We start from the raw sequence: 25,274 nt of genomic DNA on the forward strand, positions 1-25,274 counted from the left end.
ACAATCTTATTCGGCTACAAGTGATCGCCAAAGAAGAAGAATATGAATACATACATATCTTATGTATACCCAGATTTAAAAGATACTCTGAGAACTATGAGAGATACTGTGGCAGGACCTACACTTTGGAATTCCCCACCTATTGATATGCGGCGGGTTGGGTTGCCTTCTCTGCACACTTTCCCATGCCTGCTGTAAAAACAGTTTCGTTAAGACAAGCCTACCCGAGGCTCATAGTGTTGATATGTGCTTTAATCTATTTCTAGTTCATTGCTGACTTGCTTCAGAGTGCTTCCAATGGTTGTTCTTAATTGTTTTTACTGAGAATTTTATCGTTTCATTCTGTTTGTAAAAAAAACAACACCAAACCCTCAGGGTGGTTTGCAAACGTGTACAAATCAAGTGTGCCAACCTTATGAAATTAAAAGTCACGAAATTAAAAGACGCCTGCTTCTTGGGGCAATGACAAACCTAGACAGCATCTTAAAAAGCAGAGGCATCACCTTGCCGACAAAGGTCCGTATAGTTAAAGCTATGGTTTTCCCAGTAGTGATGTATGGAAGTGAGAGCTGGACCATAAAGAAGGCTGATCGCCGAAGAATTGATGCTTTTGAATTATGGTGCTGGAGGAGACTCTTGAGAGTCCCATGGACTGCAAGAAGATCGAACCTATCCATTCTGAATGAAATCAGCCCTGACTGCTCACTGGAAGGACAGATCCTGAATCTGAGGCTCCAATACTTTGGCCACCTCATGAGAAGAGAAGACTCCCTGGAAAAGACCTTGATGTTGGGAAAGATGGAGGGCACTAGGAGAAGGGGACGACAGAGGACGAGATGGCTGGACAGTGTTCTTGAAGCTACCAACGTGAGTTTGACCAAACTGCGGGAGGCAGTGCAAGACAGGAGTGCCTGGCGTGCTCTGGTCCATGGGGTCACGAAGAGTCGGACACGACTAAACGACTAAACAACAACAACCTTACGAAATAAATAAACAATGCAGATTTTGTGAATGCAAAGATTTTCCACAACTTATTTATTGTTGCTATTTAATAAGTTTATTTACCACCCTTCATCTGAGAATCACAGGGCAGTTTGCTACACGCACCCCCCCAAAAAAAACTCTTCACCCACCCAAGGCCAGCAAAGAGCAGGATCACCAAAGCCTCCTCTGAAGTTGTTGTTGTTATTGTTATTATTATTATTAAGCCTTTTGCTTTTTTCAAAATTTAATTAATTAATCTCAAGAAAATTCAGCTTACCGCAGTGGAGTTTTAAAGTAAGCCAGTTCAAAGGCATCGAGGAAACTGAAGAACGTTTGCTCGGCTACTTCCTTTGCCTACAAAAGACAAAGGCAGAGAAAGTGACGTCAAGCCATCTCTGACCAAGAAGTTGTGAGAAGCAGCGGGATCTGAGGCCCAGAGGACTTTCAAACAGGTCCACACGCCCACCTTCCAGCTTAAAAAAATTGAGATGCCTGTTTTGGTCCACAGATATAATGCAGGAACAAAACCAGCCTATCTCTCCCATCGGCGTTCAGTTCTAGAGAGCTCCGACAGCCCTTTCCCGATGACTTATTAAGACCCATGTCTTGGAGACACTGAGCACATATTCAGAGTCCGGCAGAGATAAAACGCAGATGGAGCCAGGCTGAGGTTGTGTACTAAAAGCTACTTTATTAAGCGTAAAGCAGAACAAAAGGAAAACAAGTCCGAAGAAGAAAAAAACAAACGGAAACAGAATACAGCAAACATCCGCTCCCGTGACTCCAACAATCTTTGCTGTAATGCGTAACGCAGGCATGTGACCTGCACAGTGAGAGGAATAGAAACCTAACATGCATAGCTGCCAAGTTCTCCCCTTTTTTAAGGGAAATTCCCTTATGCTGAATAGGCTTCCTCGCGAGAAAAGGGGAAACTTGGCAGCTATGCTAACATGTAGCACATGCATTAATAGCTAATCACCACAAATAATATAGATAAGGGGGGTGTATGAAAAAAGTCACATGATGCAGCTATTTGAGAGCAAGGGAAACAAAAGGTAACTAGCCCCAATGAAGCCACTGGGCTTTGGGGGGGGGGACTTGAGAAGCAGGCCCTGCCATACTCCTTTCGATTTCCCCTCGTCCCCTCTGCGGTGGCTGGGGTCATGAGTGTCTTTTTTCTTTCACTCACCAGAAAGGAAAAATGGGTCTCATTCTCCCACCACTTCTTACCAGGAGGTGGGAAAGCAAGCATCCTTTCTTCAAAACTTATTCCAAGGCTGTTGGGGCGCTGCCTCCAGCATCCCCAACAACCTCTTTGTGAAACCTTTGGAGGAAGTTAGAGAAAGGGGGAAGGCTCGATTTCAGGTATAAGAAGAAGCATCAGTACCTTGCTGGTATTGGATGTTCTTGAATAGGAGTCTATACCAGCCAGGACAGCCTCTACGGCAGCAGCATAGATTTGAGAGAGCAGCTTGCTAGAAAATAAAAATAGAAAAGCAAATGCAGGGCAAATTACGACACTCAATGGGTATTTCAACTGAGACACAGGCTCCTAGACTAACGCAAAGCTGAATACTTTAAATACAACAGGGCCACATACGTAAGTTTCACGAAGGATTAAAATAACTGTTTACGGCAGTGATAAGAGTTTAGAATCACGAAGTAGCTGAACGGAGTCACACGGAAAGCTAGAAATGTCAGAGTTTTAGGTGTGGAACAAACCCACGGGCCAGGAAAGTGAAAAAAGCCATCAAGGCTTCGTTGATGCACCACGAGCAACAGAAATTGGTGCACATTCTAACTGCATTAAACTGATGAGCCAATAACATTTGAAACAGGCAAGAGAGCAGCATAAATGGAAAAAACTAAAAACCAACTTACACTTGTTCGGCTTTCTTTTCCATCTCATTGTCATTGCCTGTTAGGAGCCAAAGGGACGTGTCATTTTTGATTTGTTAGATTTATGTGCTGCTTTTCATTCACATGAATTGCAAACAATAAATAATGATGACGCAATAGGACATCATGAAGGGAGAGATTTGCCAATTGTGTTATTGAGCTAAATCTGATCATACAGTCTGCATTGTATAATTCTGAGTGCATGGCTTAGCCACCCCACCCCCCATTGCTCTCTTTGCCTCTCTGTGTGCCAAAGTGCAATGTAACAGTAAGACAGGTTGCTATCAAGGCTAAGAGCTGACCTTGTCTGGAACACAGAATGAGAGGCAAAGAGGTTTATAAGCGGATGTACTGCCAGCCTGATGCTGGAAGCTGCTATCCTTGACGCATAGTCTTACTCAAGGCTGCTGGAAGATGCTACTGGGGTAGCATGAGTCAGCATGTGTTTATGCACAGGACCGGACACAGGAAGATCCTTATATGTACTTGTGACCCCCTTGCGTTCTTTACTCTTGTCGTGAGCTGATCACCTAGAGTCTCTTATTAATAAGAAATTAAATTCTTTCTCTTAATTCAACCCTTGGAGTCTTGTTGACTGTCTCTGTCCTTGCCTGGGCGCAACTTAAAGGACCCTTAGTAGCTGATAAGGCTACAATCACAAACTCAACATAAATCATATAGAATAATTAACACATCTGGAGCACACCAAAAAGAGGAAGGTTGATTTATCCTCTTGGACTATGTCCTTGAATTTTATCTGTTCTCTTCCATTCATGCTTCAACCCATTTCTTCTGGTTTTAATTTGGAAATGCGTGTGCGTATTTGTATGGACTGCAACCCACCCCAAGTCCCAGGAATTACAAAGGCTAGCAGGGTGTGCGTGTACAGACAAGGACAGGCACACCGAGGCACGCACAGAAAGAGCAGCCGAAACCGAACTTACCAAGGTAAGGCGTGTGAGTGGCGCCAAAGAAGTAGGTCCTGGAGCAAGCCAGAGGTCCCTTTGGAGAGACACACTGCACAACCTGGTTGCCAGCAAACACAAAATGCAGAGGTGGGTGACAAGAAAGAAGGGTCCTGCATACTCTAGCCTTCCCTAACCTGACGCAGTTCCGGCATCTGAAGCACAACTCCCACCAGCCCCAGCCAGGATGAACGATGAGAGTTGGGAGTCCAACAACTTCTGCAGGGCATCAGGAAAGGAAAGGGAAGGGGGTTATATGCTCTGTGCTCCAAGAACTGCTATGAACAGTGATTGAACTGTAAGTAACTGCTCCCTAAAGGGTGAGGACCCAAGCTCCAATGCGAGGCCGGTGTTTGCCATTTAGGGCCTGTTGCCACTTCAAAAGCATCTCATGGACACACCAACCCCTCTTGCAATACTGTTCGTGCCTGCAAAGGTCTCTGGGTGGTCATCTCACTGCACACCCCTAACTTCCTGCTGCAATTCTGTTAACTGATCATACCACAAATGTTCCACTTTTGTCATGCTCCAGGGCCAGAGCTGCCCTCCCATCGGCAACGATTCAGTAAAACTGGGGAAGCATCACAGAACATTGAATGACGCGGGAGGATGTGTGGACAGCCCTGTACAAACCTTCCGCTGATTCACTGTTGTGTCAATGGTAAATTGCAGAATATATCTGCATGTAAATAAAGAACCCACCCGTCTGGAAGATCCCGCAGCTCTTGGGTTGGAGAACTGCTGACAGGCAGCATTATTGCAGTGCTATTTTAACAGGTGCCTATCAAAACCTCACCAGGTGATGCTTACCATGTGCTTGGCCGTGCTCCCGCCAAGCCCAGTGTTGCGAAGCAGGTGGCCCTCGGAAGGGAAATTGAAGTTGCCAGAGTTCAGGTTCTCTTTTGAGGAATGGGTGCCAAACAGGACAAATGGCTGCCTGCTGGGGCTAATCAGACACACACACACAAAAAAACAACCATCACCACCAACTCGCACTTGGGAAATGATGAAATGCTTCATTTGCACCATTTATTCCAGTTTCAGGAATCAGTGTTTCCTGGTGCAGAGTTTACGGTTTTTGTTTTTATTAAGTCCAAAGTACACACAGCTCAAACAAGGGAGAGCGCATAGCTTGTGGTAGAGCATTTTCTTTACATGAAAGGTGCCAGATTCAAACCCAGGGATCTCCAGTTAAAAGATTCAGGTAGCAAATGATATGGAAAACCTCAGCTTTTTCATATCACCTGCTTCTTGGGGAAGGGCCATAGGATATTTGCCTTGCACTGGGTTTCTCCAGGCAGGGTTGGGAAAGACCCCTTGTCTGAAATTCTGGCTAACAGTTAGAGCAGATGATCCTGAGCTGGGTAGACCAATGATTTGACTTTTCCTGCACTGCAGGGGGTTAGACTAGATGATCCCTGGGGTCCCAACTCTACAATTCTAAGATTCTTATGACGGGGAAAAGGCAGCTTCTTGTGTCCCTTAAGAACTTAGAGAGCTGCTGGAAGTAAGGTGTGCATACCTATAGTAGAGGCTCATTTGCAGAAGCAATTAACTAGGTGTGTTGGTTGTATCAGTGTTGTTCTCTGGAATGTTTGCCAGCTAGAAAGATAAGCCATATAAATAAAGACTCCCCAACAAGCTAATGGTTACTCTAGCTTTGTCTTTTGTCGAAACCAAGATGACTGTCAACAGCTTAATGGGAAAAATACATAATCAGTTATAGCAGAGTGTTTTTGGTTTTAGAGATGCAAACACTCTTTTTACATGCAGGGGTTTTATGAAATGCATTATACTGTACTGTATTGTATTTGCTCAAGAACCTGTCAGCTAGAGTACCTGTTGTCCGTGATATGGCTGGAAATCATTCCATGGCTGAAGTAACTTCGGAATGGCTATGGAAGAAAAGATATTGAATATTAGAAATGTCTTTTTTATATATAAAAAAAAAGCAGCTTCAAGAAATAACTGACACATCCAAGCAACAACAGAAATGTGTAGCACTGCATTATAAACTATTTCAGACTGTACATAGGGCATATAATTTCTTTAAATTTATTTATCCCCTTTCTTAATCACGGCATTTACACCACCAAAAATATAATGACAATCTCATGCACATAATTAGTGGCAGAAATATTATGGCAATTGCTGGAGTAACATTTAGGTAATTTACTGCCTGGTTCATAACTCATCAGCCAACGGATTAATGTGCAAGGGTTTCACACCTCTCTACTGTATACCTAAAAATTACTTTCTTTTGGATCCTGGATGAAAGTTTGCTCATTGTGAGACTAAATTCCTAGCCTGTCAATCAACTGCTGTGCTACTTTAGCCATGACCTTATGTACACCGGCTTATGTCCCCCCCCCGCCCCCCAAAGACAATAATTAACGTGTTCACAAGGCATCAGTGACACCTTGGATGCATAAGAGAGTCATATTGTTCTTGGCCATGTGATTTTAGCAAATGTGATTTTTTAAACAACTCTCCAAACTGGCACAGCACAGCGCAGGGACTCTCTTCCGCGGCTCTGGAAATCGCTTCTGCGCATGCCCAGATGCCGGAAATCACTTCTGCACAGGCGTGATTTCCAGCGTCTGGGCATGCGCAGAAGCAATTTCTGGTGCCGTGGACATGCGCAGACACGATTTCCGGCATCGTGTTGCGCTGGTCCGGCCCATGGAGGATCTCCGCGGGAGTGATCCGGCCCATGCCCGGTAAGCCTTGCCGACCCCTGATTTACAAGAAGACCAACATAATAATTCCCAGAAATGATTCCCATTCCAGTGATGAATGATAGCTAGATCCCTTCCTTACCAAGGCTTGTTAAATATCATGTGTGCGCTATAATTTGGGGGTGGGCAGAAGGTTAGACCTATAGTCTGCTGGTAGATCTCTGGGTGACTTGCTGTAAATCAGCAAGGATTTCTTTGTCTCAATTGTTGAAGAGTGGCAATGCCAAAAGGCACCCCTCCCCCACCCCAAAAATGGGTTTCCGAAAAAGAGAGTTTCCCCTTTCACGTAATGAGATACATACCTCTCCTGCCTGTGACTCTGACAGCTCCAGGATGGAAGGGATTTCAGTGTCAAAATTGGCAAAGAAATTGGTCCACTGATGTTCGAAAGTCATCAAATCCTGAGGAGAGAAACACATCAGCCATCAGTTCGTTAAAGGAGCTTACTTTGCATTTGTGACCGAGTCTGTGGCATACAAAAATCCAATTAAACAGAGCACGGGGGAGTGTTTCTATACAAATAATTTAGAAACATTCACCAATTTGGAACGTAAGTTTTACTGCCCATGTCTTCTAACTGCTGTATGGAAAAGCTTTGAAGAATGTGTAAGTAAATATTTTTTAACTTACCAAACATATAGCTACTTTCTACAGTAAGGGAAGAGGGGAACTTCGGAAGGAACTGAAATGGGGATATTTTAAAGGTCTATCAGCCTATATTTCCACACTGCATGTTTTGTAATTTTAAAGCTCGCGTAGGGTTCTCTTAGCAAAGAGTGCTTGCCCCAAACCTGGATCTTAGGCATCCTTATATTATACCTAGTATTTTCCCTCTAACAGAAAACCAAAATTCCTCACTTTCCAACTACAGTGGTACCTTGTTTTGAGTCCGGGATCTGTTCCGGAGCCCCGGACGCTCGCCGAAAGGGACGCTCAACAAAGAGCTGCTGTGCGCACGCGTGTGAACCATTTGGCATTTCTGCGTGATTTAGCGCTTCTGTGCGTGTGCGAACGGCAGTAACCTGCTCCAGAACTTCTGGGTTTGCCGCAGACGTTCCACGAAATGGACGCTAAATGGGGTGGACTCACAACGAGGTACTACTGTATACAGTTCTATGATTCTATTATGTCATGTATGATCTAGCTGAGATTCCTGCATTGCAGGGGGCTGGACTAGATGACCATCGGGGTCCCTTCCAACTCTACAATTTACGATTCCCCTAAAGCACCGCATAGGAAAACAAAACAAAACAAAACAAAACAAAACAAAAAAGATAGCAAGTCAGATTACGGCTAAAGAACCTCCTGAAAGGGGCTCTCGCCTTCCTATTTAAAATAAAATAAAATATATGAGCAGATGGAAGCTCAGAGGAAGAACACTGTTCAGCAAGCACATGAAGGTTTCACAAAAATGAAAAGGCATGGCAGGCTTCAGGGTTGGGAAGGCCAATAATGGCAGTACATTTGAGTTTGTGCAAAATCGTTATTGGCTTCAGCGTAAGAACTCTGTATCTTATGACGAACACACCTGTGACTTTTGCACTGTGACATTTTGAATGGCAATGGTATGTGTGCGCCTATAAAGATGCCCACAAAGATGTGTGCAAAGAGGGCTTTTGTTTCTTTAAAAAGGAGGAGGCAACTCAACCAACGGCCACTGTGTGTCAGCCAAGGTCCATTTTCCAACCCTCTTTAAGAACAGCCACTCTTTCACACAAAACTGCCCAGACTGTTAAAGACACCGGAATGAGAAGGCGAAAGGGTTCAGGCAGGCCTCTGCGTTTGCAGAAGTCGCTTTAAGAAAAGCGCAAGGATCATCACATGCGTGAAGGAGAAAAAACAGCAATGCAACTCCAATGCACACCCTGAATGCTCTGAGCTTATGCAAAGGTCATTGTGGCAAGTGGGAGAGAGGCAGAAGGGCTTAGTCACACAATCAGCCTTTGAAAGCAAGAAGACAGATCACTGGTGATGTCTCCTTCTGTGGTTTTGCACAGGATCTCATTCATCCCCCAAAGTGTCTGCACACAAGGCATTCCTAGTGGCTTCTGCCCATGCTGTCTGGAACTAATGAGGCCAAAGCCACAGGGTTCATACACAATAAGCCAATTCAGATATCGCAATAAAATGTGATTGATCCTAACGGGTATGAGATGCGGGAGGCCTTAGACTGAGATGTTCCTCCTCTTCCCACTTTTCCTCCCGCGTGGTCACGAGGAGATGAGAAGCTTTCCGCCTCTGTATCTGAACATGACAAAGTCATTTGAAACAAGCCAATTTATTACCATGTATTACGAAGATGGCTTGTTTCAACAAAACACACAGTATGGGGTTCCGAACAGTGTAAGAAACTTAGATATGAAAGCTAACTACATGGCACCTTACACCGAGGTTATGGGTGCAACAACGGAATGTCTAGGCGCGCTTTTTGAATAGCAAGAATACAAAGCTGAAAATGAATGAACCGCAGCTAAAATATTATGTTCATTTTTTCACGTGGTCTCTAGTCCTTCCCCTGCCCACCTCTCTAATATTCTTAAGAGGGTCTCTTCTCCAGTCTTAAGAGAGTAGCTGGAAGAAAGGTCCTCCTTTCCTTTCATTCTGCAGTTTTATTCTGAAATCTTGGGGGCGGTACTGCGCCCAGAACTCAGAAACTGCTCGCGCTAATGCAATTCCCTGTTGCAAAATGTGCCTAGGACAATGGGAGTTTTGCACACCGGTTCAGAAATAACCCTAAACCGAGGCTAATCAAAATAGATGTGAAGAAACAGAAGGGAAGAAGCACAAAGCACCAAACTCACTGCCTCTTGTTTCAGTCATTGGGGTGGGGAGACCTATGGTTTTTCATGACATGTGAATTGACCCAACGTCTTTTTATGCAATGCAGAAATGACTCAGCACTTCTCAGAACCACGGATGTTTGGCACCTTACCCAGATCATCCGCAAGCGGGATCGCAGTTTCTCAACAGAGAGCTTGCCTACTACCGCTGATCTTCCCCAGCCATGTGTGTAACAGGTGAGCATCAGGTATGATGCAGTGTGTACTCTTGAGTTCACACTTATACCCAACGGGCCTGGCTAGCACTTTGTGGAACTCTGTAGGGTGGGGTCAGTTCACACGGCATGTCCCAGGGCGCCCCAGGCTTCTCTGAAGATTCACACAAAAGCCATTTTCTGTAGAAAGTCATTTTAGTTCTAAACATGTTAAAAGGGAAACCGAATAAACCACAGCATGATGAACCATCAGAATACCAGCACCCTTCTCTCTCTCCATGCAATCGTACATCTAAATAACTAAACCATGGGCTTATTCTCTGTCAAATTTGCCTTGGGGGGAGGGTGGTGGAGGGGGAAGAGGAATCTGGCACATTACCTCGTAAAGCAAACTCTCCAGAGAAACAGGATCAATCTTGCTGTACGTTTTCCACAAGTCCACACTGACATCCATCAGCTGCAAAGAGAGAGAGTTCTGAAAGGGGCATGAACGTTCTGTGTTTCTCTCCCTTCTATTCTCAAACACAGCATTCCTCAACAGCTGGGTTGGGAACGGGGAATTATAGTTCCAAACATCTGGAGGGTGCCGGGTTGGGGAAGGCAGCTCAAGCGCTACAGTTCTTCCCAAAGCCAAGCAGGCGACAGTGCCAGGATGATCTGGCTGATTGAAAGGGGCATTAAGAACACACAGCAGTCACCAAAAGTGCTTAAGGAGAAGGCGTCTGGTTTCCTTTCCGTTTGGAAATAAACTGCCCTGTATGACACAATCCCCATTCACAGAGACCCCATTCAGCTGGGAACGTTCACAATATGCCATTATGGCTGGTGAATAGTGCCATGAACGTGAAGCGCCGTTGTGCCACTCCGCACCTGACAGTTTCTGCAAAATAACTATTACACGGATATGTTCCCCCTGGGGCCCACAGGAGACAACACCCCCGGCAGCTCGCAACAGGGATGAAAGTGTAACTGTGCAATCTGGAAGAGTAATGATAAAAGCTAATTTCTTTTATTGGAATTTTTCTCAGTTACTTGGTTTGGGAAAAGGAAAGCATAACACAGGGGTTTCCAAGACAGATGTTGCAAAAATTGCTCAGCAGACACTCCTGAGAACGGTGGCATACTCAAGCCATAGCAACGCAAGATTCCTATCCTCTGCTTTTCTCTTTGGCTTACACAAAGCAAAATAATATATACATTGAAACAGGAATAGGAAGATGCTGTGGAAGTGTGGAGCCTGAAACTAGGGACTCCATAATAAAATGAAGAGGTCTGGGGTGCTCTAGAATACAAAGATGATGAAACAACTCTCCCCAGTCACAATCTTTCCAGAGCATCCAATGAACCACAGCAGGGGGAAAAGTCCTGGTTTAGGGGGAATCGTGATGGGCTTGTTATTCAGCTGGGGAACCTCCCTCCAGCCTCTTACCTCATATTTCATTGTGAAGAAGCCATCGCCGCCAATTCCTTCCAGGGCAAAGGCCTGCACGATTGGCCACTTTTCAACAATGAACATGTCGAATATCTGCAGATGTCCTGAAGAAACAAAGCAATTTTATTTGGGTGGGTGTGCAATTCCTCAGCTTTTGTGAAGAAACTGCAACACTGCCAATGTATTAATGCAATGGTTCTGCTTATCTAGAGAGGGTTCCCTTGCTGATGCGGTTCTGTTGGTTATTATATAAAGATTTCAGGCTGCCATATGTTCTAATGTAAACTAAGACGTACTGCTAGAATTCTAGAGCTGTCCCTGTTAACAGCCAGACACACTGACCCACTGCACCACAGGGTCCCCATGCAACTGTGTAAAGCACTTTAAAGGTGAAAATAAATAAAAGCTATGTTACAAAATACATTAATAATAATAATAATAATAATAATAATAAAACAAGTTTTGAAGTTCCTCCGATGCAACCTTTCTACAGAATGAAGCATTTGTACATGGAAAAAAACCTAAAGTTCTCCATTTTGCTGAATCAATATATTCAGAAGATCATAGGATTAGGATGTGAGTGTGTGGGGGAGCATGAAGCTGACACACAGGATGCCTCTTGGCCAAAAAGAGGATGTGGAAGTAAATGCAATGTTCTCCTTAAAGGGAGAAAAATATAATTCCCCCACCCTTTGAGAAGTGCCCTAGATCTTTGGCAGAGCGCCTGCTTTGCATGCAAAAAGTCCCAGTTCCAATCCCTGGCATCTCCATGAAGGGTTGCAAAGGACCCTCAGCCAAGACTCTGGAGAGCTGCTGGTGGTCAGTGAAAACCTCAGGCCTAGGGGGACAAAAGCAATCACACATCCCGAGGCCTTTCTGCCCAGCCCTGGGTGAACGTCCTTCCCTCCCACACCCTCCTCAAATGCCCGCTGATGTGTGTGATCAAAATGGTGCCAGTTGTAGAAAAGGAAGAGTCACGCCCAGCCCTCTGGCCTGCTCATCACTCAAATATGGCTCCTGAAAGGTTGGCCAAGTACCCCACCCCTGGTGTAGACAATACTTAGCTACTGACCACTATACTCTGACTCAGTATAAAGCAGCTTCCTGCGAGATTAGAAAAATGTGGCAGAAAAGAAGATTTGGGCTTATTTATTCATTTTTGCTTATGTGCATATTTCATTTCCAAGAAAGGACGCTTTTAAATCCAGAATACTGTAGCAATTGTTTATTGCGGACCACCATTCTGGTTTCTTTGCTGTTTGCACATGACTCCATGTTTCTTCCTTATGGCTGCCATATTAAAAATCACTGGGATGTCTTCCCAGTTAAAACACAGACCCTCTCCTACATTGTGACACATCTGCACAGAATGCAGCTGCGTTGTGTGGTCAGGTCCTCAGCAGGAGGCACTGCTAAGTTTGTGCATGTTCTGGACTGAGATGCCGTTGCCAGTTGAGACCAGTTCCAATCAGGAGTCTGGCTGCCAAGTTTCCATTCCCCTTCTATTTAACCTGGAAAAGCAGGCATCATTTGCCTCTTGGGTTTCATCACCGCCTGAAAAACCACTGCGTGCCAATGCAACTCAGGAACTTAAGTCTACAGTCTAAGGCCAATTCACTAGAAGATGCTTAATTCTGAAGTTGATGATTCCTAATACTTTTTTTCTGCAACTTTTTTTTTTTAACTGCACATTTCCCATGAACTTCACAGGTATTTCTCAAAGTCCAATGCAGGACAAAGAGGAGCCTGTCCCACAACTGCTATGGCATACGAGTCATCGAGAGAGAAAATGACTGTACAAATCCCACCTGAAAAGAAAAACGAACAACATCCAACACAACCACTGTATTCCAGGCATTTGCTCAAATGCTCCCTGCACCATTACAGAAAGCAGCTGTCTTCCCTCAAGGGTGCCAAAAAGCCTTTCGTTAAGACCAGTGGAATGCCTAGTTTTGAAAAAACAGGAGGGGGGAATCGGTGCCGGCTCAGTGGCTCAGCCCCATAGCTAGGACGGTCACCAGGGGAAGCCCGTTGCTGGGAAACCCACAGTTGATGCAACTATAAATACACTCCTCTCTGTTCAGAGTTCTTTCTTTCTTTAATGGAACTACAAGCAAGGCGCTTGTTGCAGCTTTCTTGCATCAGCATGTTTGCTGGTTATTTCCAGCAAAACAAAATCCAGACTGCGCTGTGGCTGTATACCCCAACTTCACATAATTAACAGGAAGGCTTGTTTCCTGTTCTAAAAAGGGTGCCTATTCTTTCCCCACATAAAGGAGGAGTTACACGGAAGAACTCCTCATGTGGCACACACAGAGAGCTTTGTTTGTTGAACTACACATACCATGTTTAATATAAATAATGGATCCCAGGTACTCATTTTCCCCTGACTTAAAAGTATTACAGGAGCATAGAACTGTGGAGTTGGCTCGTACTGTAGTGCACTGCTGTTCGAGGTGCGCATGGCTTTTTCAAACCTACCTTGTGAGCTGAAGGGAATGCCGATTCGACTGCAGTCACGAACCATGTCTACGAAGCTGGAAATTTTGAATTCCTCCGCAGCCTCTTCGTCTTCGTACTAAAAGAAACAGAAAGAAAACCCTGCAAATCGATACTCTAACCACTGTCCAAAGATTTGGAAAACAATGCCCATGTCGCAATGCCTTTCTTATTCTGCCTGTAACGCTCTCAGCTCACAGCAGTTGCCGTCTTTAAGTCAATCCGCACTATATTTCAGGCACGGCCATCTTGGACTGAAAAGACCATCTTCACACTGAGAACAAGCACAGAAGCTAGCAGGGGATGGCTATGTATAAAGTGAAGCAAGAGCACTCACTGTGCAAGGAAAAGCTGACCCACTTTCCATTGTGAACATGGTGCCTGCAAGCTCACATCGATTATTATTACTGTTCATTGCATTTATATTCCACCTTGTTCTTCAAGGAACTCAGGGTGGCGTATATTGTTCTTCCTTTCCTCATTTAATCCCCACAGCAACCCTGCGAGGTAGATTAGGCTGAGAGGCAGCGACTGGCCCAAGGTCACCCAGTGAGCTTCAAGGCCAAGGGAGGATTTGAACCCTGGTCTCCTAGGTCCTAGTCCGACACTCTAACCACTGTGCTGCACTGGCTCTCCCTGAAGTCAGTAGAGGCCAACTCAAAGCCATGGCAGCCATATGCAAAACGCACATCAGTTATGAGCTCAGTCCAGAGCAGTAATTCTGCTGCAGTTAAATCTGAAATAAGCTTCTTCTGTTATCAGCTTCTCAAGACTGGGAAACAGACCAAGCTCAAGAATCCTCTCTCATGCACAACCATGTTATTCTGCTTTCTTCCTTCCAATCCCCAACCAAGGAGTTCAGGGCAACTCAAAAGCTCAGAAACTGCCTTGCGAACATTGCCGACTGCCATATAAAATGAATTATTTTACTGAACCTGTTAACGGTGTTGTTTTAAAGTGAAAGGATAAAGGCAAAAAGAGCTTGTTTGCTATTTCTAGGGGAACACTGGGAGTCTCTTCGGTTAAATCATATCCCTATCATTTGCTGGGTCTCTATTCTGCGGGTGCCAGAGCTCCATGAAAGAACTCATTTTCATTGTGGTTAGTACATCATTATCCAGTCGGCCCACTTAAAAAACCATGTGGTGCAGCACCGGGCAGAGTGGGGGAGAAGAGGCACAGCAGAAACATTTGTATTGCAAAAAAGCCGACTGGTTCAACCCAACATAGGTGCCTATTTTGCGGCATATGAAAAAACCCAATTACAGAAAGCAAAACACAGTAAATGCACCACCAGTAAACAAAGCCCAGCAACCAGAGAGGGGTCCTGCTCACTCTCAAGGTGTTGTCGAATTTGGAAAGCTTGATTTAAGAGTCCTCGAAGCAAAGTAGCACCCTTAAAAAAACTACAGTTCCCAGAATTCCATGGGAGAGGCCATGATGGTTCAAGTGTGATAAGAGTGTGTTGAAAACATGGCATGGAAGTGACCTAAATCATTAACGTATGAAACTTCAGTGGGAAAGAGGAGCTCACAGATCGCCTCTAGGCATCTCTCTCCTGGAACAGGAGACAGAGCCAGCCAACAGAATACAGTCCTCTGCAGAAAACTCTTGCATTACATTACTACTACAACCATTAAAAGGTAAAGGTAAAGGGACCCCTGACCATTAGGTCCAGTCGTGACCGACTCTGGGGTTGCGCGCTCATCTCGCATTATTGGCCGAGGGAGCCGGCGTACAGCTTCCAGGTCATGTGGCCAGCATGACAAAGCTGCTTCTGGCAAACCAGAGCAGCACATGGAAACGCCGTTTACCTTCCCGCTGTAGCGGTTCCTATTTATCTACTTGCATTTTGACGTGCTTTCAAACTGCTAGGTTGGCAGGAGCCGGGACCAAGCAACGGGAGCTCACCCCGTCACAGGGATTCGAACCGCCGACCTTCTGATCAGCAAGCCCTAGGCTCAGTGGTTTAACCCACAGCGCCACCTGGGTCCCCATTACGTTACAATAAATAATGGGTGGCATTCGGCTGAGTTTTACTCAGAGTAAGCTCACTGCAATAAGTAATAAACTACAACCATTACATTTCAATAAATAATGGGTGGCATTCGGCTGAGTTTTACTCAGAGTAAGCTCACTGCAATTAATGAACATGACCAAGTCACTGGGTCTACTCTTAGTAAAATTTCACTGGATGCCACCCAATTATTTTACAGAACATTAAAATGTATGCTTGGTAGAAGGAAGAAACACTGAGATGGCAGCTGTGTTTTAAACTGTGTTGTTTAAATTGTTTTTCAGGTTTGTGATTTTTTAAATGATTTTGTTTACCATTTGTTACTGTAACAGCCACTCTGGGTGGCTTCCAACAAAATATTTAAAAAACATAATAAACCATCCAACATTAAAACCTTCCCCATGCAGGGCTGCCTTCAGATGTCTTCTAAATTGTTATATAGTTATTCATCTCCTTGACATCTGATGGGAGGGCATTCCACAGGGCAGGTGCCACCGCTGAGAAGGCCCTCTGCCTGGTTCCCTGTAACCTCACTTCTCGCAGGGAGGGAACCGCCAGAAGGCCCTCGGAGTTGGACCTCAATGTCCGGGCTGGACGATGGAGGTGGAGACGCTCCTTCAGGTATGCAGGGCTGAGGCCATTTATGGCTTTAAAGGTCAGCATCAACAATTTGAATTGTGCTCGGAAACATACCGGGAACAGACAGACAGGGTGTGCTTGTCTCAGATGAGTAGAATGTACAACACGCCTAAGCAGATAACATTCTGTTCTCACTCTCTGAGTGGCAGAGCCAGATCACAGGACAAAGGAACAAACAGCACTGTTGAGTTTCAAGGGAGATGCTAAGTCGGGGGCTGGATAATCCAGACAGAGGTAGAATGTATATATGCAGATAAAGGAGGGAGACCACACTGCCTCTCCTGAAGGCTGTGGGCGTTTAGATCCCAACAGACCTGGAGAGCTGTTTGGTTTCATCAGGTTCAGCACTAGAACATAATGAGCCTGGCTCCAAGAAACGGTTTTCAGTCCAGAACCACCAGGCTTCAAAGGCAAAAGCACTCTGAACTATGTGAAAGGTGTTTCACTTAATCTAATTGCAGCAAACCTCCAGGTCCTTGCCAAGGAGGAGATCAACTGGTACCACAACCCACCAGTTTCCAGGTGTGCAGAAGCTTCCTTATTATCTCCTGTGGGCTAAGCAGAGTGGGGAGCCCTGTGCATGCACCCAAGGCATTTTGCGGTATTTTTATTCCAGAAAGGTTCTTTTACAAATCCCAAAGGACGAATTAGCGGGTTGGACTTCAGATCACACAGAGCCCTAGAAGCTGGGTGTGTCTGGCAGCTCAAAGGATTACTGATGATGTTGGCCAAAAGGCAAGTATTTAAGCCCCAGGTTGAGAGTGATGGCTTAACTGCTGCACTGGGGTTATTTTGACAGGAAAGGGAGGTTGTAAGCCACCTTCCATGGAGTTTTGATGCCGCCACCAAGGCAAGAAAGGATTGCTCTGCTGACATTTGTCCTGTGCCCCAGCTGTTGACCAACTTGAGAACTGCAGCATAAGCACCAGGTGGGATCAAGGCTCAGACTCAATTATTGGGTCTCTTTCTCCCCTTTTTGTATTCTCACAAAATGACCCAAATGGCAAGAACTGTGGAATAGCAACAAGCAAGGGTTTCGCTGTGCCTTTTGAAAGTCACCACCTTGACGTAATGGTGATATGAAGCAGAGATCAAGGCTGCTATCCTGTGCACACTTACTTGAGAGTAAGCCCCTCAGAACACAGTGGCACCTCCACGTGAACTTGCACAATATCAAGCTGCAAGTCAGGCAAATCTTCCGCTTTGATTTCTTAGCCATTTTTAATTTAATTTCCATGAAAGAGCAGGGAGTCGGGAGTCTGACCACTGCAACAGCGTCTCATAGGATCATATCAATTCCACAGAATTAGGAGACCTTCTACAACGCCAAAGGCCTCCATGGGAAGCCAGAACTGCTGCCGCTCAGGACGGCCTCAAACAAATGCTGTTCTTTCTATGTTTGCTACTCGCCCACTCACCTCGTTTTCAGTCAGGCAGTGGAAATGCAAGTTTCTCCAGAATGCTACATATGGCAAAAGGTAGTTGTAGTTGACAGGGTTGCAATAGAGATGGACGCTGTCTGGCTTTATTAGTAGGATCACATCTAAAAGGAACAAGAAATCAACCTAATGTTATTTTTAAGTCACTAACCTGTTTGTCCTCCTGATGCAACACTCAGACAGGTCCTTACTTATTTGATACATTTTTACTCGCTTTTCAGCTAATGGGGCTCCCAGAGCAATTTATGTAATATCAATAATAACAATAACAATAACAACAACAATAATATATTTATACCCTGCCCATCTGGCTGGTTTTCCCCAGCCACTCTGGGCGGCTTACAACAGAAAAATGAAATGAAATAATCTATTAAACATTAAAAGCCTCCCTAAACAGGGCTGCCTTCAGATGTCTTCTAAAAGTTTGGTAGTTGTTTTTCTCTTTGACATCTGGTGGGAGGGCGTTCCACAGGGCGGGTGCCACTACCGAGAAGGCCCTCTGCCTGGTTCCTGTAACTTGGCTTCTCGCAGCGAGGGAACCGCCAGAAGGCTCTTGGCACTGGACCTCATTAACAAACAATACAGTGTCTGCCCTTCATATGGTAACTGGAAATACATGACACAAAAGGAAAAAGAGATGGGGAGGGTGAAGGAAAACCAACTCAGGGACTTTGGGTTTTTTGTTTTTGTTTTAAGTCCTTTTGATCCCTCCCTTATAAATGACAAAATATGGCACAGGCAGGGGAGTTAGAGGACCACTTTGCACTCAATATTTTCCTTTTATAATGTTCAAAAGCTATGTGCTGGCATGTGTAAAAAAAAAATCACACGTAGTATCTAGGCTGGCACAATTACCTACAAAGGAGGTGGAGAAGGCAGTAATGTAGGAAACAACCCAAGGCCACCCAAACAGTTCATGGCCAAGCAGCCGCATTTCTTTTTTATTCGCCCCCTTGAGTGCTCATCTTAAAATAGTGCACAGCACCACTTTCCCTTACCGTCAAGGACCTCTTCAGGAAACCCCGATCTTTCAAATTCATTGTTGCCCTGGTTGTACAAGCCAAAGAGAAGGTAGTTTGCCAGTTCCCGGCAGCCCTCGTTGTACCGGCTGTCAATCCCTGCAGAAGGAATAATAATAATAGTAATAAATTTTTATTTGTACCCCACCCTCCCCGGCCAGAGTTGAGTTCAGAGCGGCTAACATCATATAAATACAATATGCATAAAGACAAACAAGCAATCGATTAAAATGCACCCCAACATTAATTCAAATAAATTAAAATTAAAGTTAAAACTGGACAAATGACAATCCTCAGGGTTAAAATCACAGAATAACCAACTAAAACGGGAAATATTTGGAGTCCCTGCCTTCTTCCTAAGTCTCCCATGCTTTGGAAGCAGATTGCAGCTTCCAACATACCCTGACCACTAAAACAAAGGAATATACGAGGGTGTGTGTGTGGTGGGAATCAAGTCCTTTTTGAAATTGCAATGGGTCCCGAAGAGCAGCAGGGGGAATCTCTAGCCCATGGGCCTAAATAGGTCTGACACAGGTCCCAATTTGTGACATCAGGAGTGGGACATCGGGAGCCTCAACTGAGCTCCTAATGATTGCTCTGCAAAATCAGGGCTCCTTGTCAGCTAACAGCCACTAACGGGGAAGTCTCATGTGGAGCTGCTGTCCGGGAGTGTTCCCTAGGAGGGACTCCCCAGGGCAGCCAAGGGCTTCACTTTCTCCCAAACCGCTTGCTCCAAACAAACCATCAATTTGGATTCAATGTGCTTCCTATGAATGGAGCTGCTCGCCCCTGCCCCACCCCTTGGCAGAATCTAAACAGGCTTCCTCAACCTCAGCCCTGCAAGGTTGTTTTGAGACTACAGTTCCCATCATCCCTGACCGTTGGTCCTGCTAGTTAGGGATCATGGGAGGTGTAGGCCAAAAACATCTGGAGGGCAGAGGTTGAGGAAGCCTGATCTAAACTGCTTGTTCCATATGGACTTTGAAGGCACGCTCCCAGAGCAAATCAGCTGATTGCATAAGGCGAGGCAAGCCAACAGTAAGCAATCCCTGAAATTAAGAGGGCAAGCCAAGGACCTACAAGAAGCTAGGAGACCACTGAGTATAACCAAGGTTCCCAGAAAGCCTAGTCATGAAGAACAGCTCTTGTGGTGGCATCAGGCCTCCAAATATCTATAATGCTTGCACCAGCCACAAAATGCTCGTAACGGATGACAGTGGGCCAAAAAGGAGAATGAAGAGCAGCTGAAAGGGGACACTGGAACAGAGATATAGTCAGGTGCAAGCTGCTTTAAAAACAATGAGTAGAAAAGCCTTGTGGCACAATGCTACAGAAGCAATTTAAGGAGGCGGGAGGCACTTCATATTTATTCCCCCCCCCCGCCCCCACTAAGCTGCAAATCCAGCCCAGAGCTGCCCCTTTCAGAAAGGGATTGGCACGCCGGTTGACCTCAGGCCACTACCCAGTTTGGAACAATTGAGGATCATTTTTTTCACAAAAATCCCTTTATGATGCACTAAGCCGACGAACGGCAAGTGCAGAGCTGGGAATTGGGATGGCAAGGTCAACCAGGGAGCACTGGAGGACAGTTTGGAAGGGGACAGAGCTCCTGAGCAACAGATGGTGCCAGGAACAAATGAAGAGGATACAAGCATTTTTGAACGGTGCCGCCAAGGTCATGCCCCACCTTTCCTTGTGTGCAAATAATCTGTCCCCAAATCCAAAATACTTCAGCCTTTGCTTCAACATTTGCTATTGTCATTTAAGGCACAGAACTGGTTCTCTTGTGTGTTTGGAACGCTCTGCCTTCCTTGACGGTGGATCCAGCTCAAGTGGGGCTGCGTGCTTTTTTCACCCCAGGTCCATCAGTGGCTACTGGCCAAGATACCCAGGAGAGCGACGTCCATTTTCCCCAGTCTCTCTGCCTCTCCTTTCTCCTGCTCCCCAGCCCTTAATTGCTAGATACGAGCCACTGAGAACAAAGGATGGCTGCTTCCATGGTGTTCTGCTTCTAAGGTTCCTCGCAACATTTGGCTGGCGACCGACAGGTAACAGTAACTGGAGATCTGTGGGCACCCTGCCCTGGGCTTCCACTCTCACGTGGATTAAGGCGACACAAAACCATTACCTATCTGGGTCATGTTGGGAATTGCCATACAAAAATCCAGGTCGGACCTTCCTGCTTTCGAAACCAGAACTCCAAAGACTAGTTTTTGGAGACGTCTGACCCACGAGAAATAGAAGATCATAGACTGCAAGCCAGAGAAGGTCAGAAGGCCAGGCTCAGGCCAGTCTTTATATCAAGGTTTGGCCAGTATGGGATCCTCATAGTGCCCATCAATTGCAGGGGCTGATATTTGATACGCTTCCACTCTGTTTCCCAACATACATCTCACGGATTGTTGGTTAGAGCATGGTGCTGATAACGCCAATGTTGTAGGTTCAATCCCCGTATGGGACAGCTGTATATTCCTGCATCGCAGAGGGTCCCTTCCAACTCTACAATTCTATGATTCTATGTATATCACACGCCCCAAGCTGTGTCCAATAAGTCGTCTGTTGGATCAAATGCTACTGCGGTACACAGGATGCAATATGCATCCCGGCACATCCTCCCGTTTTCCATTGCTGGTGTTATCTGCACGATCCTCATGCTTTAAATACAGTACTGTATATGCTTTAAACAGTGCCTATGGCTTGCTGATCAGAAGGTCGGCAGTTCAAATCCCCGCAACAGGGTGAGCTCCCGTTGCTCGGTCCCAGATCCTGCCCACCTAGCAGTTCGAAAGCACGTCAAAGTGCAAGTAGATAAATAGGTACTGCTCCGGCGGGAAGGTAAATGGCGTTTCCATGCGCTGCTCTGGTTCGCCAGAAGCGGCTTAGTCATGCTGGCTAAATGACCCGGAAGCTGTCTGCGGACAAACGCCAGCTCCCTTGGCCTGTAAAGCGAGACCCCCAGAGTCGTCCGCAACTGGACCTAACGATCAGGGGTACCTTTACCTTACCCATCCTATCACTGACTGGATTCCCCAGACAGTGGGGAGAAGAGGATGCTGAGAAGCCACGGTGCTGAGCAGCAGGGCACTGGGGGCACTTCCTTAATCGTTCCACATCTGCCTCTGAAAATACCATTTCTCCTTAATTGATATGCTGCTGATTGAAGCTTCCTATTAAGCTAATCTGGTGACCTAATTCTTCCAACGCAAGATTTATGATTAAAACATGAGCCCATGAGAATTATGGAATAAATCCCTGAGTCACGTCAGGAGAGAGTTGACAGCTTTCCAAGAAATAACCTCCAGCTTTGCAGAAGGCAAATGTTAAGAGTAAGGTGAGATTCAAAGGCTCGGGAGAAAGACCCCCAGGGAATCTAGTCCTACTCGCAACATGCCACTTCAGGTTAATTTCTGGTTTTTCTTTTAAATAATCAAACTATATATATATATATATAGTTTTACTATATATATTACACACACACACATAATACAATACAATACAATACAATACAATACAATAGAGCATACAACAACTATTACACACACACACTATATATATATATATAATATAGTATACAACAAAAAAGAAGAAAAGCATCCTTTTTATAATGGAATCTCACACACATTTCGAGTGCCAATAACATTTTGTTCTTTGAATTTTTCATTCAGAGCTATCCTTTCTTGAACTAATGTTTTCATAACAAAAAGCAGTCTACACCACCACCTAAAATACCTCTTTCTACACAAGCTTTTAACAGACTCCATTATTTATTCCTTCTAGCTAATTAACCCCATTCCTCAACACCACTGACAATTTAATCAAGTTCAGTTGTTTCCATATTTTCCTGATGACATCCTCGCCCTGTTGGTTTGCATGTAACTTCCCCACGTTTTGGCCCATAACAGCCCTGCGTGATCATCATAACATGCAGAATCTGGATCCTATATGAATAAAGGGGTCGAATTTTTACAAAATTTAGTAAGCAGATGGGGGGTGTGTGTTAATGGTAGCTTTGATGCGGTGGAAGCTTCCCCCTATCCTTTCAAACATGCAGTTCCAAAACTGCTTTGATTTTATGCAAAAAAACGCAAACACCCCCCCCCCCCAATGAATGGAAGAAATTTCCCATTGTGGCATCACAAAACCAGAACATTAGGTTAATGTCAACCTCCATATTTCTGGGGGAAATCAAAAGCAAAGGGGTACCAGGAGGAGGAGGGTGGGCCTGGAGAAAAAGGGGGTGCAATTCACTCCACAGCTAGAGCTTTATTCTTTGTTTTTTGGGAGGGAGGGATCTTCACTTGCAGAAATGCACTGAACAACATATGGGGGAGGAAATAATGGTTTCCGGCTACCAACAGCTTTAGGATGGCAGCCAAGGAAGTGACCAAACTGATTACAAAGCCATCCATGCTTACAGAATATATTTACAGGAATTTCACCGCAGCTTTTCCCCAGATGTTAGTAACACCGAGGCAAAGAATACTTTATAAATCGTGCAAGCAAGCCCGTCAAACCACACAGTGCCCTCCTGCATGGACACACAGATACTGAAGGGAGGGGGGCACACGCCACGCATCAGCATCAAATATGGTGGCCTTGCCAATAGGTTTACTAGCCAGTCGACCTACACATATTGGTAGATATGTGTGCATATTGGTAGATATGTGCATTGGTTAATATGTGTGTAGATATGCGTATGAAGAAGTGTGCATGCACACAACAGCTTATACCCCAAAACAAACTTAGTTGGTCTCTAAGGTGCTACTAGACAGTTTTTTAAAAAATTTGTTAAAATTTATTTCATACACATATCTCAGTTAGCAAATCTGTACACATACCTAAGTAAGCAAATCTGTGTGTCCCGTCCCGTCCCCGCCCCCCCCCAAAAAAAGAGAGAGAAAGAGCCACCAGTTAGTGTAAGGCTTATTTGCCCAGTCAGCTAGAGCAAATTATTTTGATTATGACTAGGAAATACTTCCAGAACACCTGGTTACCCAGGAGCCGAAAATCAGCAGCAGAACTTTGGGGTCTCAAATTTCCGCGGTGCCCTGTGTGATGCCAAAATTTGGTGCCCCCCCCACCTCTCACCTTCCATTCTACATCACAGTTGCAGCGCTCCCGAGGCTCTGCACCCAGTGCGACTATGTCACACTCCCTTAAATCCGCCTCTGCTACAATTCTGATACTGACCGCAATGCATTTAAAATGCATTTTCCAGCTTCGAGTTGGAACATTTCCCTAAGGCTGCATACTGCAGCAGATCCTCCCCAATGAAACGGGGGGCGGGGGGGGGGGAATAAAAGGAAAATAAAAGCCAGCTTAGAGCAGAGCAACAGAAGGGGACAGAAATTCCCAGGCTTGGGTTGACATTCAACCCACATTCAACTCTTTCAGGAGAAGCTAGCTGGAAATGCAGCAGTCCGGTATTAGCGGGGTGCATTTGGGGGGACTGGCTCACAAAAGGGTTTCAGATGGGACCAAGCACAGAAAAATTTGATATGTCGTGCCATAAGCATTTAATTAGCCTCATCTAGCCTGTGCTACCTGAGAAAGGATAAAAACTGTCCAGGATCTGATCACACTTAATATCTGGCAGCTTCTCTTGTGGCTGGAACCAGCTGCAGCTCTCTCTACAGCCTGGCTTCCTGTGTCATTGTTCTGTCTCGGCTTTCACACGGGGTTACGCTGGGATACAACTCAAGGGCTGCCAGTAAATCCAGACTTATAAGCAGGGGCTAGACAAAAGCCCAGGGAGACCATGGCAAGAAATCTAGGGCACTCAGGTGCCTCTCATAGTTGCACAGGGCACAGAAGTGAGAATCTTTATATACAAGTTAGGAGTATTTATATTCTGCTCATTCAACGTGCCCCAGGTGTGGGCTTGACACCTGACTGGTTCCCTACACCTGCTTCTTGGGAGAAAAGCAATGGCAAACCTAGACAGCATCTTAAAAAGCAGAGACATCACCTTGCCGACAAAGGTCCGTATAGTTAAAGCTATGGTTTTCCCAGTAGTGATGTATGGAAGCGGGAGCTGGACCATAAAGAAGGCTGATCGCCGAAGAATGGATGCTTTTGAATTCTGGTGCTGGAGGAGACTCTTGAGAGTCCCATGGACTGCAAGAAAATCAAACCTATCCATTCTGAAGGAAATCAGCCCTGAGTGCTCACTGGAAGGACAGATCCTGAAGCTGAGGCTCCAATACTTTGGCCACCTCATGAGAAGAGAAGACTCCCTGGAAAAGACCCTGATGTTGGGAAAGATGGAGGGCACAAGGAGAAGGGGACGACAGAGGACGAGATGGTTGGACAGTGTTCCTGAAGCTACGAACATGAGTCTGACCAAACTGTGGGAGGCAGTGGAAGACAGGAGTGCCTGGCGTGCTCTGGTCCATGGGGTCACAAAGAGTCGGACACGACTAAACGACTAAACAACAACATGAAATCCATGAACTGTAAAAAATATAAAGACCTATCACAATAATGCAGCTATAATTATAACATTCCCACATACATACACGCCAAGCACCCTTTTTCTGCAATGTTGCCAGCGCAGCTCTGTGATCATTTTATCGTCGCAGCTCTGTGATCATTTTATCTTTGCAATTTATGCTGTACGTTCAGGAGGTTCTTCCCATACTGATATTG

At 45.3% G+C, this 25,274-nt stretch overlaps 1 protein-coding gene across 2 annotated transcripts in view; it reads right to left on the reverse strand.

Moving 5' to 3' along the window:
* Positions 1-25,274, reverse strand: part of DNAAF9 (dynein axonemal assembly factor 9) — a 74,878-nt gene that overhangs the window by 36,507 nt on the left and 13,097 nt on the right. The window contains exons 3-14 of one of the 2 annotated variants that reach the window (XM_060278335.2): positions 18,606-18,725; positions 17,587-17,711; positions 13,495-13,591; positions 11,011-11,117; positions 9,961-10,038; positions 6,889-6,987; positions 5,688-5,743; positions 4,659-4,794; positions 3,828-3,909; positions 2,866-2,902; positions 2,372-2,459; positions 1,262-1,338 (exon numbers count right to left, since the gene is read on the reverse strand). In XM_060278335.2, coding sequence (XP_060134318.2) covers positions 1,262-1,338; positions 2,372-2,459; positions 2,866-2,902; positions 3,828-3,909; positions 4,659-4,794; positions 5,688-5,743; positions 6,889-6,987; positions 9,961-10,038; positions 11,011-11,117; positions 13,495-13,591; positions 17,587-17,711; positions 18,606-18,725 — 1,102 coding nt within the window. Of the gene's footprint in view, positions 1-1,261; positions 1,339-2,371; positions 2,460-2,865; positions 2,903-3,827; positions 3,910-4,658; positions 4,795-5,687; positions 5,744-6,888; positions 6,988-9,960; positions 10,057-11,010; positions 11,118-13,494; positions 13,592-17,586; positions 17,712-18,605; positions 18,726-25,274 lie in introns of both variants that reach the window. The other variant, XM_088661155.1, reaches the window with a different exon arrangement.

This window comes from Zootoca vivipara, chromosome Z1 (assembly GCF_965207765.1).
Source record: "Zootoca vivipara chromosome Z1, rZooViv2.hap1.1, whole genome shotgun sequence".
Taxonomy (NCBI): domain Eukaryota; kingdom Metazoa; phylum Chordata; class Lepidosauria; order Squamata; family Lacertidae; genus Zootoca; species Zootoca vivipara.